General features: G+C 33.3%; 1 protein-coding gene, 1 non-coding gene and 1 pseudogene across 2 annotated transcripts; all 3 read right to left on the bottom strand.

Annotated features, from left to right (window-relative positions):
- Positions 1-1,914: 1,914 nt before the first annotated feature.
- Positions 1,915-4,078, bottom strand: LOC142608096 (UDP-glycosyltransferase 92A1-like; annotated as a pseudogene).
- Positions 4,079-6,136: 2,058 nt separating this feature from the next.
- Positions 6,137-11,345, bottom strand: LOC142605731 (lysine-specific demethylase JMJ30). Its single transcript, XM_075777172.1, has 6 exons — positions 10,876-11,345; positions 9,144-9,353; positions 8,585-8,716; positions 8,336-8,479; positions 7,126-7,218; positions 6,137-6,508 (listed from the first exon to the last, which is right to left on the bottom strand). Exons 1-6 carry the CDS (start codon positions 11,308-11,310, stop codon positions 6,332-6,334), a joined length of 1,191 nt encoding a protein of 396 aa, XP_075633287.1. The 5' UTR covers positions 11,311-11,345; the 3' UTR covers positions 6,137-6,331.
- A 1,321-nt stretch (positions 11,346-12,666) lies between these two features.
- TRNAR-UCU (transfer RNA arginine (anticodon UCU)) lies at positions 12,667-12,739 on the bottom strand. The gene has a single exon. It is a non-coding gene; the product is annotated as a tRNA-Arg (tRNA).
- Between the last annotated feature and the right edge of the window lie 10,191 nt (positions 12,740-22,930).

Raw genomic sequence — 22,930 nt, 5'->3', positions numbered from 1 at the left:
TCCCCCTAGCCACCTCCACACAAACTCCCATCTCTTCCTCCAACAACTTAGCATTGAAGAACTGCTCAGCTGCCATTGGCCAACCAATCAGCAACACACCATGATTAAGCGCTTCCAGCACAGAATTCCATCCACAGTGTGTTAAAAATGCAGAGACAGCTTTGTGAGACAAAATTTCCACTTGGTGTGCCCAGTTATACACTAGTAACCCTCTTCTTGATTCTTTTACCCTTTCTTCAAATCCTTTTAGTAGCCATTCTTTTGCTTTGAATTTAAAAAGTCCTCACTACTCTCTTTGAGGTATCGATTAGACTTTTTTTTTTTTACAATATCAAAGGTTAAAGACTGTAGAATATTTGTGACAATTCTTAAAAAAAAAAAAAAAAACACTTTTTAAATGGTATACTGATATTGAAAGTGACAATTAATGGCCCATGATCAATTTTCATGTGATTTTGGGCCAGGAAAGATCTTGGAGTGAGCTTTGTTATCGAGTCTTCTTCGATTAAAGCTTTTATATAATTTGGGCTTGTTTGAGTTGATTCATTATTTTGGTGGCCGTATGGTATCTTTTCAGCTTCTTTTGGGCTTTCAAACCCAGTTCTTCTTTTTGGTCACTTTAGGTTGTTAACTTGTGATTGTGAGAGATGGGGTGTGTGGGCAATCACTGTTTCATTGTTTCGTGTGCTTTTAGCCTCTCGAGTCTCAGGTTGTTTTGAGTATTTTATTTAGAAGGTTAGTGTCCTCTATAATGAAGTTAATGATTTCATCCCGTTGCCCAATCTAGGGAACAATATTGCATGTGTGAGGTCCATCTATTGTGAGAGATCGGCTATATGTAGCCGAAATATGAGATAATTATTGCTAGTCTGAGGCATTCATGTCCTCTCTCTCTCTCTCTCTCTCTCTCTCTCTCTCTCTCTCTATATATATATATATATCTTAAAGCATGTCTTAGAACTTTTATTTTTATTTTTAATAATTCGATAGTTACAATTTACAAAATAAGGAAAGAATGATTTGAACTCTAATTTTTCTAATAAAATAGAGAAACCAATGTTACTAAGTTACAAAACTCTTTGCCAAAGTTTTAAGCTTTACTATATATCTTTGTGTTTGTCGTTATAATGTAACTGTAATCATAAAAATGAGCAGTGAAAATTGTTTCTAGATAATCTAAAAAAAAAGAAGAATAGGTTGACATGATCACTCAAGAGTCAAATTTTACAAATATACAACTATCAAACTTTGACAAGCATTCACTTTAGTTTGTCATATACTCTTGTGGTAAGATTTTATTTTGACTTGTTTAGTGATGTGGTTCTAGACCAATTTTGTGACATCTTGGTTATGGATAAAGATGTGTATGAGTTGATTTGGGTTGAGTTCAAAGTGTTTTTCTACCTACCTAACTTTATGATAGCTCTAAAGGCCAATTCAACTTGCACAGAACATATCATAGCTTTAAAAAGTGGGTGTTCATTTAACTATTTAAGCTTTTCGTTCATTCCAATCAGGTACGATGGTATAATTTCATCAAATCTAAGCCTCAATAGACCAAAATAAATTAAACTTACAACAAAAAGTTCTAAGTACAGCAACCCAAACTCTTAATATTGTGAATCGGATCAGGTTACTAGTATTATGGTGGGATTTTTTTTTTTTTTGTTCACTAAAATATCATTGGCATTCATGTAGTTTATCTGAATTTTCAGTACTTTTATTTTATTCTCCAAGGAGCCGAACTAAAAAATTTTAAAAAATTTAAGCATTTAATTGAACTTTTTTAAAACGTAGAATTTAATTTGAAATCACCTCCAAAGTGTTGGAAGAATTTTGTAAGTCTTAGAAGACATTCTAGAACATAAAAAATCAGTTCAATTCTAGGCCTAATTGAAATAACTTAAGGTGGAATTTGGATAATATAAAATGTAGTAGCATTTCGGCAGTCAAATGAGTGAAAGGCTGAAAGTCTTGAAACATACCCGCAGAATTGAACTTGTGCAAGAGCTAGATAAAAATTAAACCTCAAATTGCAGTTAGCCAAAGCAAATGGCATTGCCATTTTAGTGAAAGATGCAATTTGATCTACTAAATAGAAAACACAAATTAGGCCAAGTTTTATTCACTTGGTTATTCTTCTAAATTCGTTTTCCTTCAATCAAACAGCAACATTCTGTTCCCTCATAGTCTTCTCCCTCATTGATAATGCAGCACTAAAAAATTCATCCATTGCTTTGACAGATGACCCTTTGAAACCTTCCTCATCTTTAATGGCATTCCTGATCATCTCCCTAGCCTCAAAAGCTTTCCTTCTCATTTCCTTCCCTTTCTGTTGTGTCTCATTCATCACCAACTCAATTTTTGCAGCTATATCTTCATGTCTAACCTCATTGGTTTTCCCCCTAGCTACCTCCACACAAACTCCCATCTCTTCCTCCAACAGCTTTGCATTGAAGGACTGCTCTGCCGCCAGTGGCCAACCAATCAGCAACACACTATGATTAAGCGCTTCTAGCACAGAATTCCATCCACACAGTGTTAAAAATGCACACACAGCCTTATGGGACAAAATTTCAACCTGGGGTGCCCAGTTATACACTAGTAACCCTCTTCTTGATTCTTTGATTCTTTCTTCAAATCCTTTTGGTAGCCACTCTTTTGCTTTGAATTCTGTATTCGATTCAAATCCAATGGGTGGCCTAATCACCCAGATAAATTCTTGTCACTAGCTTCCAACCCCATAGCCAATTGCATCATTTGTGAGGCAGAGATGGTATTCTGTGACCCAAAAGATACATATAGAACTGACTTCAAAGGTTTAGTATTAAGCCACTCAATGCAAGGCTCTAGACTCATACCATCTTCTCTGTTTTCCCTGGATAAAAGAATTGGCCCAATCGGCCATGCAGGGCTTCCAAGTTTACGTTTAAAATACAACAATCCCACCTGATCAAACTCCTCCACAGTGTTTACCAAAATCCCATCAGAGTTCACCCACTCAGGAAGATTCTTGCTTTGAAAAACCGACGAAGCATCAGTACCATCAGCCTCCAATATATTTGTTGGTAGCTGTGTAATATGAACATTTGAAGCTTCTGCAAAGTCAGGCAAAGAAAACTCATCTGAATTCTCCTTCCTGTGAGGCAGGTTCATCCAGAGAGAATAATAACATGCCAATCCATACGCACTACTAACAGTAAAGATTGCATGGAAAACGTTGAACTCTTTAGCAATACTTGCAGTCCATCCAAAGAATATGTCAGCAATAATGCAAAGTGGAGGGTTGCCTTGTTCAATGAAGTTTTCAATGAGTTTCTTGAATGATGGTTTGAGAGAAGTGGAGGCTTCAATGAGGTGGATGAAGAGATGGTAGGGAAGGATGTTAGTGTTCTCAGTGTCCGGAGGCAGGCCGTGGTCGGAGCTGGAGAAAGGGATTTCAAGGAGGCGAATGGAGGAATTTGCAGGGAGTGTGGACCTGAGGTTCTTGATGTTGAGAGGGGTGTTGACAAAGGTTATTGTGTAGTTCTTTCTTTGTTCTATTTGGAGGGCTAAGGCTAGGTAAGGTATTATATGGCCTTGTGCCATGAATGGGAACATTACTATGTGCTCTTTGGTATTTGCCATTGATCTTGAGGAGTAGGGGAATGGCTAAGAGTTGTATGCTATTTCAAGCGAAGTACTAGTTGTGATGAAACTTAAGTTCTTAGTGAAAACTTTAAGCCTGATTTATATAAGATTTATTGACCTTAGGTTGAGAGGGCAGGTGTTAATATATTTCAGAATAATCAATAATGCTATTTCCTGTTTGTCATGTTGATATTTAATTCATAATTATACCGCATTGGTTCAAATTTGCTGTCGTTGGTGCTCACTTTCACTTGAAAGGTCAAGTTGTTGCTCCATCCAACAAATAATTTCCAACTTCAAAATTCAAACAAAAGATTTGGTGTTGGAAAGCATGATATGGATAATATTATATCGCAGACAAACATTTGTGAGATGATGCTATTTTAAAGGCTACTTGTAAAAAGGAAAAGCAAAGAAAAAAATAATTTCATTTCCCTTTTACAGATCATTCCCGGGCAAGATGAATGCTTTATCATAAAAGATCAAAAACTTCTTACCTATTAAAAAAAAAAAAAAAAAAAAGGTACCACCGCACAACCTTGGTGCGATGCTCACTCCACAAGTATAAGTGTTTGTGGGATGTGGAGGGCAAAGGCCGAGGTTCAAGTCTCCAGGAGAGAGCTTTACACACATATACACTTAGATTAGGCTAGAGTAAAATTCTATCTTGTATAAAAAAAAAAAAAGTTATATTGGGCAATTCTATCTTGTTGAGGCTTTTTTTTGTTTGGTGTGTGCTAATCTTAGTCATGCATGTGCAAAAGGGATTTCAAGTTTGGAACCTCACTCAACCACCATCCAATTCTTATGAAAGTAGTGGGTTTCAATTAATTTAACTAGTAAAGTTTTTTACTATCAAATAAGAATTATTTGAGAATTGAAATCCTGTCTACAAAAAAAAGAAAAAAAGAAAAAGAAAAAGAGAGAGGTATATTATTATGGAGAAATAAACCTTCAAATCCAAACTCTGAGAAGGAGTTTAAAGGGAAATGAGAGGACTACGTGTAAGTTCAATGGGACTCCAAAATCCTGGCAAAATTTGCACTCCAAGCTTTCTTTTTCTTTTCTGTTGTCACAAATCTAGATGTACTTGTCCAAGCCTCGCAATTTTTTGTGGTTTATATTAATAACTATTATATTTACTTTTTTAAGAATGAATAATAGTTAAATATCATCTCTAAATATATTAATACCATTGAATTGTATTCTTTGCTAAATTTATTTGTCATTTAAGAATTATGCTGTTATATGCGAATGAGCTATGTATTATTTATTTTGAAAATGGTTTTAGAGAGTCGCCTTTAACTAAAATTAAAGAAAATCAAGTGATTTACTCCCAAGAGTTATCAAGGAACTCAAAATTTAGATACATATAAATGATATCTTGTGCAAATCTCAGATACATATTTCAAGTTGACAATACATAAATCTTCTTTTCTCTCTCACAGTTCACATGTTGACACGATACCTCTATTTATCCAGTTTTGGTTAGAACAAACTCACAAATTACCATATCTTGTCTCAATTCTTTTCTGGTTAAGTTTGACCAAATGAATCATATATTCCCCAGGTTTATGACACCTAATAACCCCCTCTTGGGTTTTGCCTCTTGACTCCCAAGTCACTAAAACCAAAACAACCAGTTAAACACAATTTGGAGCTCAAGTTCATTAACAAGTTAAATTATATATTTACATTCAGTTTATTATCTTGTTGCACAAATTCCAACATGTTCATTAACTACTTATTTAACTTATTCTTTTCTAATATAAAATAAACATTATGAGTAAAAAAATTTATCCATTCACAAACCTATGTTAGTAATTAAATAACTAAAATTACATCATTTGAATTAATTAGATAAATGATTTCATTTACATGTTAATAAGAAATAGATTTATCAATCATGTCATGTATAGTCAAAAGATATGCAGAATTTTATAGTTATGTAGAAATTTTATTAAGAAATAGACTTTTATATTATCACTAAATTAAAAATAACAATTTGATATCTTATTTACAATTTTCCAAATTCAATCTTAAGTCTATATAAGTATATTTTCATAAATGTATACATAATAATATTTAATATTATACATCGAGTCACATACTCACAAGTAGTTCAAAACATTTTACTATCCTTAAACTTAGTTCATTTAATAGTCAAGCTAAACATGAACTTGAGTTTTGACTCATCTTCTAAATAAACATATATAAACAAGTTTTTTTCTTAAATCAAGTCAAAAGAATTCACAAGCAACTTGATTCATTAATAGCCTTATGTCTTACGTAAAATAAAGGAGAACACAAGTGTTGAAAGAACATATATTTCAACTATGCAGCTAAGAGATGAATAGTGAATAATCTCTATAATAAGAAATTTTATTAGCTTCTCAAAAAAAAAAAAATTATTAAGTAACCATGCTAAAAATTATCAAAAACCAGTTTTACATGTCTCACGTATAATAAAAATGTCAACAATTCTATTATTTGGAATACTACAGTCGAACAAAATGTTTATATACATAAATATATTTCTAGTAATAACATCAATCAATGTTTTTTTTTTTTTAATAAGTAATAATATCAATCAATGTTACAGCTACCCGTCTATCAAAAAAACATAGCAGCTACAATTATCCAAAATGCTCAGTTCTATATCAAGAAAATATTCGGAAACAATAACATTTCATGCCATGCTTCAATTTTGAATGTCACTCCACCAAAAGCTAACTGACAAACTTGGTGTTAAAGATCGCACGTAGTGCCACCATTTGGGCGGGATATAAAGCATCTCACCTTCCTCTAAAATGCAGTCTTGAAATTCTAAGTCATGCACCTTTGGAAACTGTGTCTCGTCTATGTTGTCTAGATCAACCTTCATTCAAAATTATCATCAATCAAACTGGAGAGGGATTTTAATTTCATACAATGCAGATCTATATGACATGAAAGTATGAGCATGAATATGCTGCACTCTGAAGACTGACCACCACCACAAAACCAGGATAGAAGATAAGAGCAAGAAATGTCCACAAGAGTCTTAGAGTGTAAATTTATCTTTTTGGACCAAAAGTTACATTCAATATGAAACTCAATTTATAAATTAAGTGCGGATAATGCGTTCAAGTTATAAATCTAAGGTAAGAAAAGAGGAGGAAGTTAATTAATATGGGATTCAAACATAGAACAGCTTAGGAGGTTTGACAGGACATAATGTGAAGGCCAAACGAAAATATGTGGCCACCAGATATATATGCTGGATTAACAAAGTTCTAAACAGGAAACTGGTATTATTATCCAGCAGGGTGTTAAGGAGCCCCAAAAGGGTTCCAAGGAATTCGCTTGATTGCAGTTTAATGAGACTCTTGTACAGAATGACTTATTTACTAGCATTGCAAGTGTACACATACTCCCACATATGTGTGTGAGAGAGAATGTGTATTTCATCAAAATGAGAAAGCAAGCTTATGCAGAGATAAAAAATGCAGCTACCTGGCTTGAATTTTTAAGCATGGTTTCAGTGTAAGGGTAAAGTTCCTCCGACATTGAAGCAGAATAAAGCCTTATATACTTTTTGCCAACGACCTGAAAATAAAGAGGCAGAGATGGTTCAATAATTTTTTTTTTTTTTTTTTTGATAATGCAAAAGACAATAGACTAACGTGCACACACATTGCAGGTTTAAATCAAACCAAAGAATTAGCTAGTTCAACCATTATTAGCTATCTGAATCAATATATTTTATTCAGAGATATGGGTTACATAAATTTAAGTTGATTGCATCACGGCATATAGGACAGCTGCAATAGTGTATTTTTCTTTGCAATTTCATGTACTTTCTTGGCTCTAAAACAAGCTTTACTACATTCATGGTCAAGCCTCACATGGCACTTTTGCTTTAAAAGAGCTTTTGTTTATGTGCACTTGAGACCCTAATAACACCAAGACAACTTTAATGCACCACAACTGTCATACACTTTTCCTTTTGATACATGGAACTGCTTAGAAGTTAGAATACAACATAACTTTTATTGTAGATTTTTTGCTCATCAGTGAAGCAGAATATAAAACTTACTAATTTCAGCATTATAACTTTGCAAGGGATTAAGTTCATTAAAATGCAATGCCTCAAAATAAAAGTATAAAAATGCTCATGTCTAAAGGTCAAGATCCAATTGAATTGTCTTGCCAGGACTCTATAATTTGTCACAACTTAATGACATGTGTGAAGCTGTGTACAATTTGTTTTTTCACCTTCTCAAGAGTGAATGATAAATGCCCGGCATTGAAATACATGAATGTCTGGGCACTGTCCATTTTGATATATTTTAAGTCTATCACAAAGTCATACAAAGGAGTATGAAATGCTCACTTAAAATCAAACCATAGAGACTGGAATTTCTGTTATCCATAGAATGGAGTTAGCATTCAAAGCAGTTTACGTATTTTACATAATTTAATTATATAGCAAATATGCAGAAGTGAGTAGCTTTAACTAATATATCACTTCTAAGGAAAACAGGAGAAGCATGAAACCCTAGCAGAATTATCATGGTAAACAATAGGAGACTGAAGCTAAATTCCATAAGCAAAAACAAATAAGAGGTAAAAGCAACAGCCACTTGAAGATAAATATAGATGAACAAACCCCAGAAGACACCTTCATTTTACAATTAATCAATGCATTATATGTCTAAAATACCTGAGCAAGTATATTATGATGTGGATCATGGTGCAACGGTGTTACTGTCCCAGCTGGACCAAACCAGGCATTAAGAGGCCTCATCTCCCCACCCCCAGCAAAACAATAGTCAGGAACACAAATGTCCTTCCGTAGCTCACTTATCTGCCATTGAAGTATGATATCACTATTTGAAAGGCAGCAAAGTGTAGTTTGATCATCATGTATCATGGTATCACAACACAGCATCCACAAAGAAGACTTAAATACCTGATCAAACAACGGATGCTGGGCGAGATATGTAGGGTTGTCAGAACAGTTGTTAGCCTCAATCCTTGCAAGAAACTGTGAAAATGTGATAAGCTCTTGCTTCCACTGTGAGCATAAATAGTTTTTGCCAACCTGCAAAAAAGTTTAAACTTTACCAATTTTCAATTATTAAATGAAAGTGGTGGGTATGGTAGGGTGGCAGGTAAATTGTGACAATGATTTGATCAAACAATGCTCAGACACTGACCCTGCCTAATAGGTGTATTATCCGTTAAACAACCCCTGAATCATCAAACTTCATCAAAATCAAATGATATGGTCACAGTGGACTGGGATGACTTTATTTGTGCTAGTAAAAATAAAAGCAATATAAGTCATTCAAGAATAATGCATAAGCATTCTTAAAAATAGTCTGGAGCAGCCAAAGGCATTTGTAGTGGACAATATATTTGGCTATTGTTGCTATATATGGGAAAAGGAATGGACCAAAATAGAGCCTTCATATTGACTTAGTAGACTATATTCAAAACTTATCACAACAACAGTAAAAATTTATTACCTCAACTGGAACTGTGCGGTCTCCGGCAACCCTTTTTAGATAATCCAAGTCATTCCACTTTGTCCTGGCTGGCCAATGAGCCATACAGTCACTAATAATAACTGGAGAACCTGATAGAAAATATTCACGAAGGAATCCCTCCAAAGATAGAGCAGGCCTCTTTACGACAATCTTACTAGACAGAGACTTAATGGGTAAAGACCGAAGCACCTGCAACATTAAAAGAGCTGATGAATCTCTCTTCACTTGTGATAAACAGCATGCTAATAACCAACTCATAACCAGATACAACCATCTAATACAAGGAGTATTACTAAGAAGAGCAAAACAATGGAAGGAAAAGAAAACAGAACATACACTAAGATCTTATCCCTTATTTCAGGCTGATCCACCTCTTCATTGCCTATCACCCAAAAAAAAACCTCATATAGGAATAGGCTCCATCTGTTTCAGTTTAAACCATTCTCAACAAAAGGTTTTGTACAAGTTCAGGTGTTCAGTAGAACAGGAAAAGTTGGAAATGTTTTCAGTTCACTACAAGATTAATTCCAATAATTCATAAATGACCCATGAAATCTTTTAACCCTGTAAGTCGTTTTCTGGAACCAGCCATTACCCTTTACACTTAAGTTTAAGGCTTCTCAAAAGGAAACCCAACTCAAAATTATCTCACTAATATAAATAAATAAATAAAAAGGCGCAATAATACTTTTTAAAGATCTAAAATATTAAAAAATAAAGCTTGGCCAAAAGTCACTTCTTTCATTATTAAGAACAAGAAACCAACCAGGATTTAATCTTAAATAATATTAAATAAAGAGGTAACCAGGTACATTGGGGAATGTCATAGGTTCAAAGTTTACCAATCAACAATAATATGTATTTGTCAGTGATCTCAAAATTTTCAATCATATAGTTGAAATAAAACTTGTGATCAATATTTTTTGCACTAAAACAATTAAGCAAATGAATCACAGTTTCCTTAAATAATCTACAACTTGCTGGGGGGAGGAGGGGGGAAGCAAGGAAGCAAAATCTAAGGCCTTAAAGATGAAATTTGCAAATTACTACTTTATACTGACTTTACTACCTATTAAAAGGCCTAAAATTACACATTATACTGATCTTTTTTTAATCAATTTCTTCAACTTAGACTTACCAAAAAAGGAAAAAAAGAATTGGATTATACAACTAACAAGAACAAAGTCATGAATTTGCAAAAACACTAAGTTAGTCAAAGGAGATATGGTAAAAAAAAAAAAATTATAACCAAACTCATCCTATCTAATGCTATGACACCCCCATCTTTTATAATTAGATAGTCTCAAAATTTGGGGAGAAAGATTTGGCAGTTTTTTTTTTTTTTCCTTGAACATCTATGCATATATCTACTAGATACAATTGGGCCAATGATTGTTCTTGGTTAGATGACCAACCTTAAAAAGATCTCAGCTCACCCATATTGAACAGTGTTCAGAAAAAGAGAGAAGTCCCAATAAGCAACACCATTTTGCTGAAAATAATATGAAATTGTTAGTGAGCTCATGGGAGCTCTGTCCCCCACCACAAATATAGCTAATTCACTTTAATCATAGTTCAAAATTTTTGTTTTCCCCTCCTTTTTTGGTCAATATTTTTCAATGTTGTTAACACACATCAACACAAAATTATAGTTTTAAAATGACACATAGCCTTGTACTTCTTTAAATTAGTAAAAGCTAAAAATCTTCACCTCCGCTTGATCGAGTTCATGGCGAACCAATCGACGATCAGAGCTTTGATCGGAAACAGTGGAGTCTCTTGCTACGGCGGAGACCTTTTCGACGGCGGAGTCAAGGTCCTTACGGAGGAGCGAGCCGCCCATGATGAGGCCCATATCCAAGACCCTAATGGCCTCACTGAGCTCACCATTGGAGAAGTGGAGCCTCGCCACGTGGAGGCAGGCCATTGAGTACGCGTCACGCCACACCGGCAGCACAGAATGCCAGGGACCGGAGTGGAGCTGCTCCCACGCCATCTCACGCGCCGCCTCCGCCGCGCGTGGATCTCCTGCCTCCGCGGCCAGCGTCGCCATGCTCACGAACGCGTAGCCTCCGTGCTCCGAGATCGCGTGGAGGAGCGTGGCGCCCTCCGCGTCTAGCGTTGGAGTCTCCAGCTTGTCCGCCATTTGAAAAAAAAAAAAACACAGAGAGATATGGAAATAAGCAAAGCTCTCAAATATATATATAGCGAGAAAGATATTTTCTTTTCTCTTTATTGCGTGGATGCACTTTTTCAAGAGATATTTTTCTTTTACTGTTACAAGGAACTTTCTCGAATCATACTAGTGCACTAGATATTTTTATTACATTATTTATATTTACTAGTGCCTCTAGAAGTTCTAGAATTTTGACAAGTATTAACTTTAAAGCATCCAATTGAAGATGAATGCTAGTCAATATCAACATATAATGTGATGTCCAAAATTGATTAATGGGGTGCTTTTTTTAATTAAAAGATGGTTAGGAATATTTATTTTTGCTGCAAATTTTATAGTTCAAACCCACGCATTTTGTTTTTTTTTTTTTTAATTTGTAATGATATTAAGAAAAATGGGGATACAAGGATGGTGATCTTCCTTACGGATTGACTCAATAACATGTGGAAGATTGCCATTATTGAAAAAGAAAGACAGCTTAAATTGAACAGTGTATTTAGTGACCACATGAGCTGCTGAATTGTAACATCTGTATACTCAATAAAAAAGAACAGAAAAGAAAGACGTAGACATAAGGCAAATGTTATAAATATAAGTACATAGTAGAGAGATATTAATCCACTTATAAGGGTGGTGTTAAAAAAATAAAATAAAAAAAGTCTTTTATAAGGGTGTAAAATGGAGTGTGGAATGGAGGAGAAACATCTAACTAACAAGAGAATGGGCAAAAGAGTTCGTAGGTCTCAACTCTCAACACATATTTGGTGCTCTAGAAAAGAAAATGGAATGTAAAAAAGAAAAAAAGAAAATATCTACAATAATAAGGACTATTGATTAAGGAGAGAGAATAAGCGAGCAACAAAGTGAATAACAAAATATATGCATTAATCATGTAAACTTGGGTGCTTAAAGAACCCTAAATACTATATCCACTTTAACATGAAGGCAACTCTTAATCAACTTTTATTATTGTTGATGTTGTTGTTATTGTTGCATGAGTAGGAGAATATATATGAAATATAATATTATTACACACCGCAAAATTTTCACACACCCTCCTAGATAATATTAGTATCACCTCATTTGGGTCCACCACAAAATAAAAGGAGGAGGAAAGGTAATGTTTTCAATAATTCTAAGATTTTTTTTGGTTAAAAGCTAATAGTATCATCTCATTTGGATCTACCACAAAATAAAGGGACGATTCATTGAAAGATTTTTTTAGTTAAAAGACAATTTATTGAAAGAAACTATAAGGAACTACTCTCCTATTTTGCTCAAAACCAAAATAAGAGAAACTACATTAATTACAAAATCTGATGTGCACACGCCCGGTGGGACTCGAACCCACAATCGCCTGATTAGAAGTCAGACGCCTTATCCATTAGGCCACGGGCGCTCTTGCTTGTAATTCTAAGATTTTTCCTTTGAAATGCAGTGTGCCGTACGACCAAATTTAAGACCAAAAAAGAAAAATTCTGAGGCACAATAAATGGAGTTGGTGATAAAGAAGGTTGAGACGTGTACATTCTCTAGACATATAGAAACAAATGTCTCTATTTTTTGGCTAGTATTATTGAAAACAAACAAAACAAGAGACTTATAATTTGATAACAACTGTTGAAACGGTGGCTTTTGATCATTTAGTGCATGAAAAAGATTTCAGGGTCAATATTTTGATCATCTATCAAAAAAAAAAAAAAAAACATTTTGATCGGTTTGGAACAAATTCCTCTGAAACAACGTAACCTTTTGCATCATTCTTGGCTTTTGTGATTTTGTTTTTTTGGTATTTTTGGAATTATGAATAAGTGTTTCATTATTACTAACCACTAAGAAGCAATAATATCTAGAACGACTTTGTAGACCACATACCTAATCTGCATCGGGTCACTATATTTTTTTTTTTGAGAGAGTGGGTCACACTATTTGGTTACGATATTTTCAATGTTCAAAGCATGTGATCAAGTATACATCCTAATATTGATGGACATTTAAAGAAACGTTATTGTATAAAATGACTTCAAGCTTCACATCTAAATCAATCTCATATCAGATTCCTACACGTTTATTTTCATTTCTTATTTCCATTTCAATGAGAAATTTGATAGGACCACTTCAGGGTTGAAAGAGAAGAATTCATTATTAGACAGTCCAGCACCATATATTTTCAATTTGTTATGAAGAACATAGGTGATACAAATGTAGACAACATTGCAATAAGAGATGGGCCAATAAACATGCTTTTAAGATGAAGTTGCATTTTCTAAAGAAAGCCAACATGGTCAGTCCAAAATTTTTTTTAAAAAAAAGGCTTGGACCTGACCTGGGCTTGAGTTGGAAAACATGCAGCATGATCCAAAATGCCAAGCGGGAGAAATTTTATTTTTAGTTCTTCTACGGGTGACAATAAAATTTCACAATATTTTCATAATAAATTAAGATGTTAGCTTGCTATAACTCAAAGTAAAATAAATTATACCCAAATCCACAACATAGTCCGAAACTCATAATATTTTTTTTTTTTTTGTAAAAATTTTATAAGATTTTGTTGTGTTTATACTTTTTTCATGGCAAAACATTTTGAGGGAAGTTTTAAATAATGCAAAAAGGATTGACTAAAATTCTATCCAACTTTCTAGCTAAAACTGCTCGATCCTCTCTCTTATTTGTCAAAGACTCAAAGTATATAACCCCCAATATAAAGGTGATCCAATTAATACTTCGTTTTCTTTCAAACACTGACAAAATTATTCTTCATACAAAGAAGAAACTCTCCTTCCCAATATCTCTCATCAAAGCTTCTAACAATATCAGAGTCACCTCCCAATAATCATGACTAACCTCCTATTTGAGCCTTATAATAAGCTAGAGTTTTCCACAAATCCATGCTTGCTGTACCACTGTTTGAAACACACACAAAGGAGGCCAGGAATCTTTACCCCTTGCTTACAATGATCTCACAATGAACCACTTGGGCAATTTTATGAATGTACCTAACCGCCACATCAGTTAGGTGCCAGTACACCTTTAATAAACCCCATTCAGCACAAATAAACTCTTCAAGGTCGGTTTGGTATGTGATTCCAAATAACAGTTTTCAATATTGAAACACTGAAAATTGTGGTTCTAAAAAAAATAACGCGTTCGGTAAGAGCATTTTTTTAGGAATGTTTGAGTTACGTTACTCATTTTAGAGTATTTAAACGTTGAATTTGGAAAACTCCTCTTACCAGTTTCAGATTTCAAACAACATTGTTTAATGACACTTTTGTAAATATTTTAAAAATTGTAGGTCTCACTGATTAGACTATATGTCATCACTTTTTAAAAAATACACATACCAAACATATACTTATGTTTTTTCACTTTTGAAAAAACGTTTATTAAAAATATAGTACCAAATACATTTTTCACATTATGAGTATTTTAAATACGTGTTTTCAAAACACTTTTTAAACCGTAGTTTTCACACCATTGTGAACAACAATACTTAAACACCTCTACCAATCTTTGAAGCATTAACTTCATTCAAGTTTCTACCAGGCACAACAATTAACAAATAGATATCCTATACTTTATAATCCAAGCCCTAATCTCCTTGTATTTAAAGGAGTAACTGAGTAAGTTAGAGCACTAATATTCCTCACTGCAAATTGAAGTTCATTGAGACAAATCTAGGGGAGGATTAGACTCTCTCTCCTTGCCAGGACTAACACCTTCACCACTACCTTCAGATTTCTCCTTGGCTTAGTTCATTTGCTCACACGAGTTCATGAGGAATTTTTTATGTATATTTTTTTAGTACAATAAGTCTATAGTCACAATTCTGTTCACAAATTATTGATGTAACAATAATAGATAATTAAAGCAGTGTACGTGAACTGTGGTTGTCTGTAAATTTAAATAAATATCAATAACTACTATAGCTAACCTTTATGAAATTTATTAAAAAAATTTATTATGTAAATAACAATTACTATTTTGAGTAATATTTCCCGTATAGCAAAAAAGATGCCATTGCACTTCTCACTCCCAAAGCATTGTCCCATGACACAAGTTTCCAGGTAGAGTTGTACAACATAGTACTACGTATACAGTAATACAGCCAGGATCATTGGAAATTTTTGTTTGTTTCTTGGAGTACCATTCAACTTACCATTTCCCTCATACCCTACTCTATTGAATAACTATACAATTCTAATTGGCTTTGTAATTTTTCCAAACAATTCATTTCTTAAGAGTTAAGGTTACATGCACTTAAACAATGTTATCGGATTGCATATGGACCAGCTAGCGTAGCACCATGAATAATGAAGTTTTTTGGGCCAAAGTTAGCAGTGAGTCAGTGAACACAAAGAGACAGAGAGCCCATACAGCCGAAAAAGAATCACAAATTTTGGATTAATCTTTCACCCATTCCCTTTTTTTGTCGAAAATTTGAAATTATCTTTTTCATGCCCATTGCCCAATTTCAAAAACAAAAGTACAACCCAAATCCATAAAAATTAAAAATTAAAAAATATCACTGCCACCTCAAGACTCCAGCAAAGTAGTAAACAAATAGAAGCATAATTTTTTTCATTTCAAACCATTTTTCTTTTTAGTTGTTATATACTAAATACAAAACCGAACAAGAATTTCGAGCAAATAATTCTAGATAATTGCGTTTACAGAGGGAAAAAAAATGTTAATAAAAACTGTTTTAATTTAAGCTAAATAAACCTAAAATCAAATAGCCCATTCAGAAGTCATATATTCCCAAAAGCCAAGTATGAACAGCTCTATACAAGACCAGAACGCTGAATAACCCATTATTATACTCCATCTCCATGACTAAATAAAAGGGACAAAACTGGTGAGAAACTGAGAAACCCACCATAATAATAATAATCTTTGACTGAATAGAGAGGTCCATATATAGAGAAGGACTAGGGTTCTATTGGGTTGTTGTTGTGGTGAAGAGGGTCAGGTCCAGTTGGAACTTCTCTTGCTGAGTCTTCTATGTTGAGAACAGAAGCTCCTCTATTTCCAAACATCTCAGCCTGGATTTGAAATCCCTTTTCCCAAAAAAGAAAAAAAAAGAAAAAAAAAAAAAAACTTTCTTTAGAGAAAGACCATTTCATGAAAAGGGTACACATTGGAAAGATAAGACAGTGAAAGAAAAGAAGCAAAAATTGTATCTTTCTGAATATAAAAATGGTATCTTTGACATGCTTTTCATGATCAAAATATATGTATACCTGTCTCATTAGTTTGGTTGTGTTTTCTGGCATTGTTGTTCCACCTTGGAAACCTGTACACATTGAACGGTAAATATATGCATTAACAAAAAGTAAAAGAACAACTCCAAGAGAGAGAGAGAGAGAGGAGACTAGCTCACGGGTACGAGAAGTTTGAAGAAATGGTATTGAAGCAAGTAATAGAATGACCAAAAAGGTTGGAACCCAGGTGAGTGACCTCCTAAACGCCATTTTTGTTGAGCTCAGCAACCCAAAAAAAGCAAGCTTTGTTGTGAGAGAGAGAAGACAAGACAAGAAGCAAGTAAAAGAGATAAAAGAGATGAGTGAGATGTAATTTGGAAAATGTTTCGTTAAAATATCAAATTCACCCCAAGTAAAATATTCTCTGTGGATTACATTGTAAAGACAGTTTTGACCCCATAAACGTAACAAAATTACAACCCAAAAAGATAACAAAGCAGAGAAAGTTACGTAGGGTAAAATTGTCTTTTAGAAAGTATTATTACAATTCCGAGTTAATATTACAACATGCTTTGACAGTCCTCGTATATGTTCGGACAGACATCTTCCTCGTAGGGGATAGTGACGGCGTGGGACACGTGTCGTATACCCATTCGAATTGCCACGTTGGCGTGAGAGAGAGAGAGGGGGTAGGACAGCTTTGGTCCAATCATTATTAGTGGAGCCCAGAAGATCACAATGGCGTCGTGCCACTGCACCTTGCCAGACCTCCGATATTACAATACTGCCCTTTACTACTTCATTGTATCCTTTGGGCTCAGTGAGGGCATTCCTGGTATTATCGAAAGGCAACAATATAAAGACAAGACACAAGAGTGTGTGCCCAATGCCAAGGGCAATATGGCTAGGCCATATGAGCAGATCATGATGCCCTGAAACCCTGATGGGCATCAGTCCAATGGGCATTGCATTAGCCCAGAAATAGTGTACTATTTCTTATGAGATATGCACAAGCACAACCATGGTGACTTTGTTCTTTTTTTTCTTTTTTTTCTTTTTTTTTTTTGTAGAAGAGGATTGCATTGCATTAATTTAACATAAAAGAGCTAAGGCAAAACCTCTCATACTACAAGCCCCCTCAATCATAATACATCAAAAAAAAAAAAAAAAGATTTCCATAGGAGGATTAAGCAAAACCATAAAATTTTGTTGTTGAGCGGCTTCATTGTTAGCTAATCTATCTATCCATACACTGATTTGCCTTTCGAAAATAGTACTTAATCTCCATGATTGGGATTTGTCTCCAATGACAGAGCTAGAAATTAATTTTTGGGGGGCCATATATAATATATTTTTTCTATGAAATGTAAAATAGTAATGTGCAATTTTGGGGGGGGGGGTTTTCTTTTTTCTAGCAAGGCCCTAATATGTTGTTAAATGGACCAAAGTATTTTTATTGGGCATAAAAAAAACTTAGGGTAGTCACAAATCTTTTTTTAAGGGTAGAAAATATTTATTATTAGACATAGAGGGCCAAAATGATAAGGTTATTTAAAATATTTCAAATTATTTAAGATATTTCAAAAAAAAAATTAATTTTTTTAGAAATTTTGGGGGTCCCAGGCCTCCCTCGGTCCTTTAATAGCTACGCCACTATTTGTCTCATAAGTTGCATGCAATCCAAAATAAGGGTAGAGTGAGCATAATTATTACACAAACTACTTGATATCCATTCCATTACTACTTTAGCATCAAGCTCAATTTTCACAACTTGCAAATTTCGACTTGTTATCTTTCATGTTATGTAGGTTAATTAATAGATGTATGAATATGTAATTATTTATAAACTTTTTATACACCAAATCATATGAATATAGGGTTTGGCTTGCATATGGTGTTTTAATGCAATGCCCGCAATAAATTATGGACATGTATTTAAAATTGTTCACTTATTCGCATCATGTCTAGTCTAATGCACTATAACACTAAACAGGAGCTTTAGCCATTACTATCATTGTTGCAATTGCTACAATTCTCTGCTTTCTTAATCTTTCATTATGCTTATGCAAACAATGAAAAATCAAACTAGTAAAGATTGGAAACCCCATTAATTTAAATCCCATTATTTGAAAATTCTAAGAGTTTTCCTTATTCTTTATCCAAACACAAGTTAACAGTTTTCATCAATAATAATGTTAAAGTAGTGGATTTAAATTAGATTTTGAAAATTTTTCCAAAACCTAAAGGACAGAAAGGGAAAAGAACGAAAATGTCATTAGGTTGACATAAAACACAATCACTTTCTTTCATTAGAGTTACTTTAGTCTTTAGGGTCCCATTAGGGATACTAGTGAAATAGTGATGAGACGAAATCTTGGTCGTTCCACAAAAGCAATTCTCACATAACTGAATCAACAAGCAAGTTGGAATTCATGTCCCCTCTCTCCGGCTTGAGTATGAGTAAACGTATTCAATTAGTATTACTTGACCTTGCTTAATATTGTAATCTGTGTAGTTAAAGGACAAAAACATCACAAAGATTTTTATGTGAAAAAAGGTTACTAAATAAAGTAGCAAGCTAGGTAACATCGATTGTTATCAGTTAACACTTGACAGTTGACATATCATTCAAGCTTCTTCTTGAAGTGGGTTCCAGAATTTCAGTTACTCAACTGGTAAAATCTCTTGTCGTCGAATAAGAGATATATGGTTTGATTCCCGCCTACACCAAAAAATCAATTGGTGTCTGAGATTTGAAGTTTGATCTCCACCTACATTAAAAAATCAATTAGAGTTTAGGTTTGATGATAAAAAAGGGGGATTCTAGCCTTGTACCCTCATTTTTCAAAATATTTGGCAATATGCCCCTGTTTCCAAACTATTTAGGTTCGTGCCCCTATTTTGAAACTTGATTTTCTCAAAATCGAGTTATGCACAATCAAATTTTTAAAAAAAATTAATAAAAAAAAAATTGCATGGAACTCGAGTTCATGGAGCTCGAGTTCCACATAAAACGCCGCTATAAGTCTTATAAAACACAGCTATAGATTTGGGGTGACCAAACTTAAAAAAAAAAAAAAAAAAATGCATGGAACTCGAGTTCATGGAGCTCGAGTTCCATAGAAAACGCCGCTATAGGTCTTATAAAACGCAGCTATAGGTATGGAACTTGAACTCCATGAACTCAAGTTCCATGCACTTATTATTATTATTTTTTTTTAAGTTTGATCACCCCATACTCGAATTTCTACCAATCAAGTTTCGAAACAAGTGCACGAACCTAAATAATTTCAAAACATGGGCATATTGCCAAATATTTTGAAAAATAAGGGTAAAAGGCTAGAATCCTCGATAAAAAAAAGTTAGCATTAAGAGCAAACACCATTGTTTAAAATCATCTCTAAATATTTAAAAAAAAAAAAAAAAGGCTATATAATGAAAATGGCACAAAATAACTAATTTTTCTAGCTTGGAAACTTTAGAGAGAGAGAGAGAGAGAGAGAGAGAGAGAGAGAGTCTTTATGTAGATTTCCTTTGATAAAGATATCCAAAAAAGGTGAATTCAAGTGCAGAAAATTTGATCCCTTCCATCCCTTTACACTGTCCTACAAAGTGGAGGCGTGGGCCAGAAATGTTTAAGTTAACCGAAAGCCTACACTCGATCACTTTCATCTTCTCTAGATTCAACCATCTAGAAATGCTCTGCTTTTCACTTGCACTATTCCAATTCAAGGTTAATCTGTCAAGGAAAGTAGTCAACCATTAAGATCTGGCCTTCAATTTTAGGTGCTTGTGAAATTAGATGAAAAGAATAAGTATATATACTTTTCAAAATTAATGTTAGAATAATAATTAAATGATTGGATATATCATGGTTTAAATTTCCAAAATAAGCAATTATTTATCATTGTGTCATTACAGCCGATTTTGTATTCGAAAAGAAATCTAGAATGGAATTGTCATTGTAAAGCTGCAACAAATGATCTATTCCTTTACAGATTTATGAAATTGTCCTTTTCACCAGTATTGAAAGTGTGTCCATCTTTTCAATGGCTAGTTGTTCTAAACATGGTGTACGCACCAATCAAAGTTGAGATTCACCATAAATTCCCGAATAAATTGTTCTTGATAATGTGGTGGTGCGAATAGCATCTTCTTTTTGTTAAAAATGAGATAACGGAATGCTTAAAGTTGATCTTCTGATAGTTGACAAAAGATTTCCATACCAGCATCACTAGCTATATAGTATTTTATTACAAGCCAAGTTTAAAAAAGCAAGTTAGGAAGAAATCAAGAGTTCATAAAAACACACAATTTCACGTCACTTTCTGAACATATAAACAAATAGGCCTTCAATCATTTCCTATACAATAATGTTAAGACCACAACTAAAGTCATAATTTTATCATAATTTGTTCACGTAGTGAGTTGTGAACGGTGAAGTTATAAACCCATCATATTTACTCCACTGCTCATAACTCGCCATGTAGACGAATTGTGGCAAAAGTTATGGTCTTACCATTTTTATTTTTGGTATGAAGGTGTAAACCACTTCCTCATAAGTTAGAACTCTATATATTTTTTGTCATTTTAAATTTTATAGAGTTTTCTCAACAAAAAAAAAAAAAAAATATATATATATATATATATATATATATAGAGAGAGAGAGAGAGAGAGAGAGAGAGAGACTTACATTAATTAAGAATTTGAGTCAAATTATTACAAAAGATATAAATCGCTTCATGGGATCTTTTATTCTTTCCTTTTATTTTCTTTTTAAATAAATGAAGTGAAATTTTTATAAGTGTATAATAAACTTATATTTTGGTATTATAGGTCATTTCTATTTTGATAAATATGATAAAATTAAACTTATGACATCTGTTTCATGATAAGTGATCTTTACCATCAAGTCAAAATGTCAAATAGTTTTTTTTGGTAGGCGGCTCAACAATAATGAGACTTTATTAGTTTGGCAGCTAACAGAAAGTCTAAAACCCACCATTATAGGTCTGTAAACCACCATTATAGGCAACTGAAAATCTAATAACAAAACTTAACACTAAAAGTGTGGTCAATGAATGATTGCAATTGCACTACAATTTGCAATAAAAGTTTTCTAAAAATATATATATTGTATGCACTTGGAGAAATTCCTCCACGATAGTTGGAGGCATCAGCCAAGTTCTATACTAAGTTCTAACCCTAAAATAGATAAATAATATGTGTGTGTGTGTGTTTTTTTTTATGGGTGTGCACACCAATGCACTGTAATAGGCTACTGTATGATAATTGAAAAACCCTGCCCTATAAAAATGAATCTAAAACCGTGTGAATCATGATCCACGTACTAGATTAGATTCATGAAAATAGATAATACACATTATCTTAATTAGAAAACTGAAGAAAGTATAACTGCATTAGAATTTAGACAGCTTGTTAAACTCTAGATATACTATTTTATTCTGTGTTTGCTGCATTATTTTTCTACCCGTAAAAAACAAGGTAGTCATTAGTTAGATCACACATTCTATGATATGCAGTAGTCATTATCAATTTCAGAGTAAACTTAATTAAGGAAAGAAAGAAAGAAAGAAATAAATAAATACAAAAGAATCCCAAGCTTATTGGTGTTTTTTTTTTTTTTTGGTCCACTTGTTTGTAAATTGATGTTAATTATAATCGTTAAATGTGTACTATATGCTTTAAAAAAAACAAAGGTATAAGTAAAAATAATAAGAATTTAGGTTATGGAGTGCATGATCACATATATAGCAAATAGTAATTGGGGATTACGAAATAAATTATAAATCCACGAGGTTTTCACTTTCAAAACTTGGTATAGCCCTTGGTCGTATCACTGATTCTATGATATGCAGACACTCATAAAACATTGACTAGGCTTGAGTGGGAAAAAAAACTTGATGGTGGGATTACCAAATTAAAAAGTCCACTTATGTTTATTTGTTTATTTATTTTTGCTAAGAAAGTCCACTTGTTTATAAATATTAAATTTTTTTTCATAAAAAATAGTTATAAAAGATTTAAATACCATATATAGAAAACACAAAAATAAATATATATGAAGCATTCCCACTGTACCAAAAAAAAAAGTGTCAATTGATTTTTTTATGTATGTGAGATTTAAACCTCAACTATATTATTTAAGAACAAAAGATTTTATGGATTTTTTTTTTTTTTGCAACCAAGATTTTATGGATTAAAATAACTATAACCCTCATGGTAGAAATGAAACTAGTACAACATAAGTTCTAGGTACTTTTATTGGTTTTTCTCAAAAAAAGAAGAAGAATATGTAAGTACACAATTGCACCTGGACCCAAAGACAACTATGGGCTCAGGCCCAATAAGCCTTAAACAATTA

This window comes from Castanea sativa, chromosome 8 (genome assembly GCF_040712315.1).
Source record: "Castanea sativa cultivar Marrone di Chiusa Pesio chromosome 8, ASM4071231v1".
Lineage (NCBI taxonomy): Eukaryota > Viridiplantae > Streptophyta > Magnoliopsida > Fagales > Fagaceae > Castanea > Castanea sativa.
This window is presented reverse-complemented; position numbering and strand designations above follow the sequence as displayed.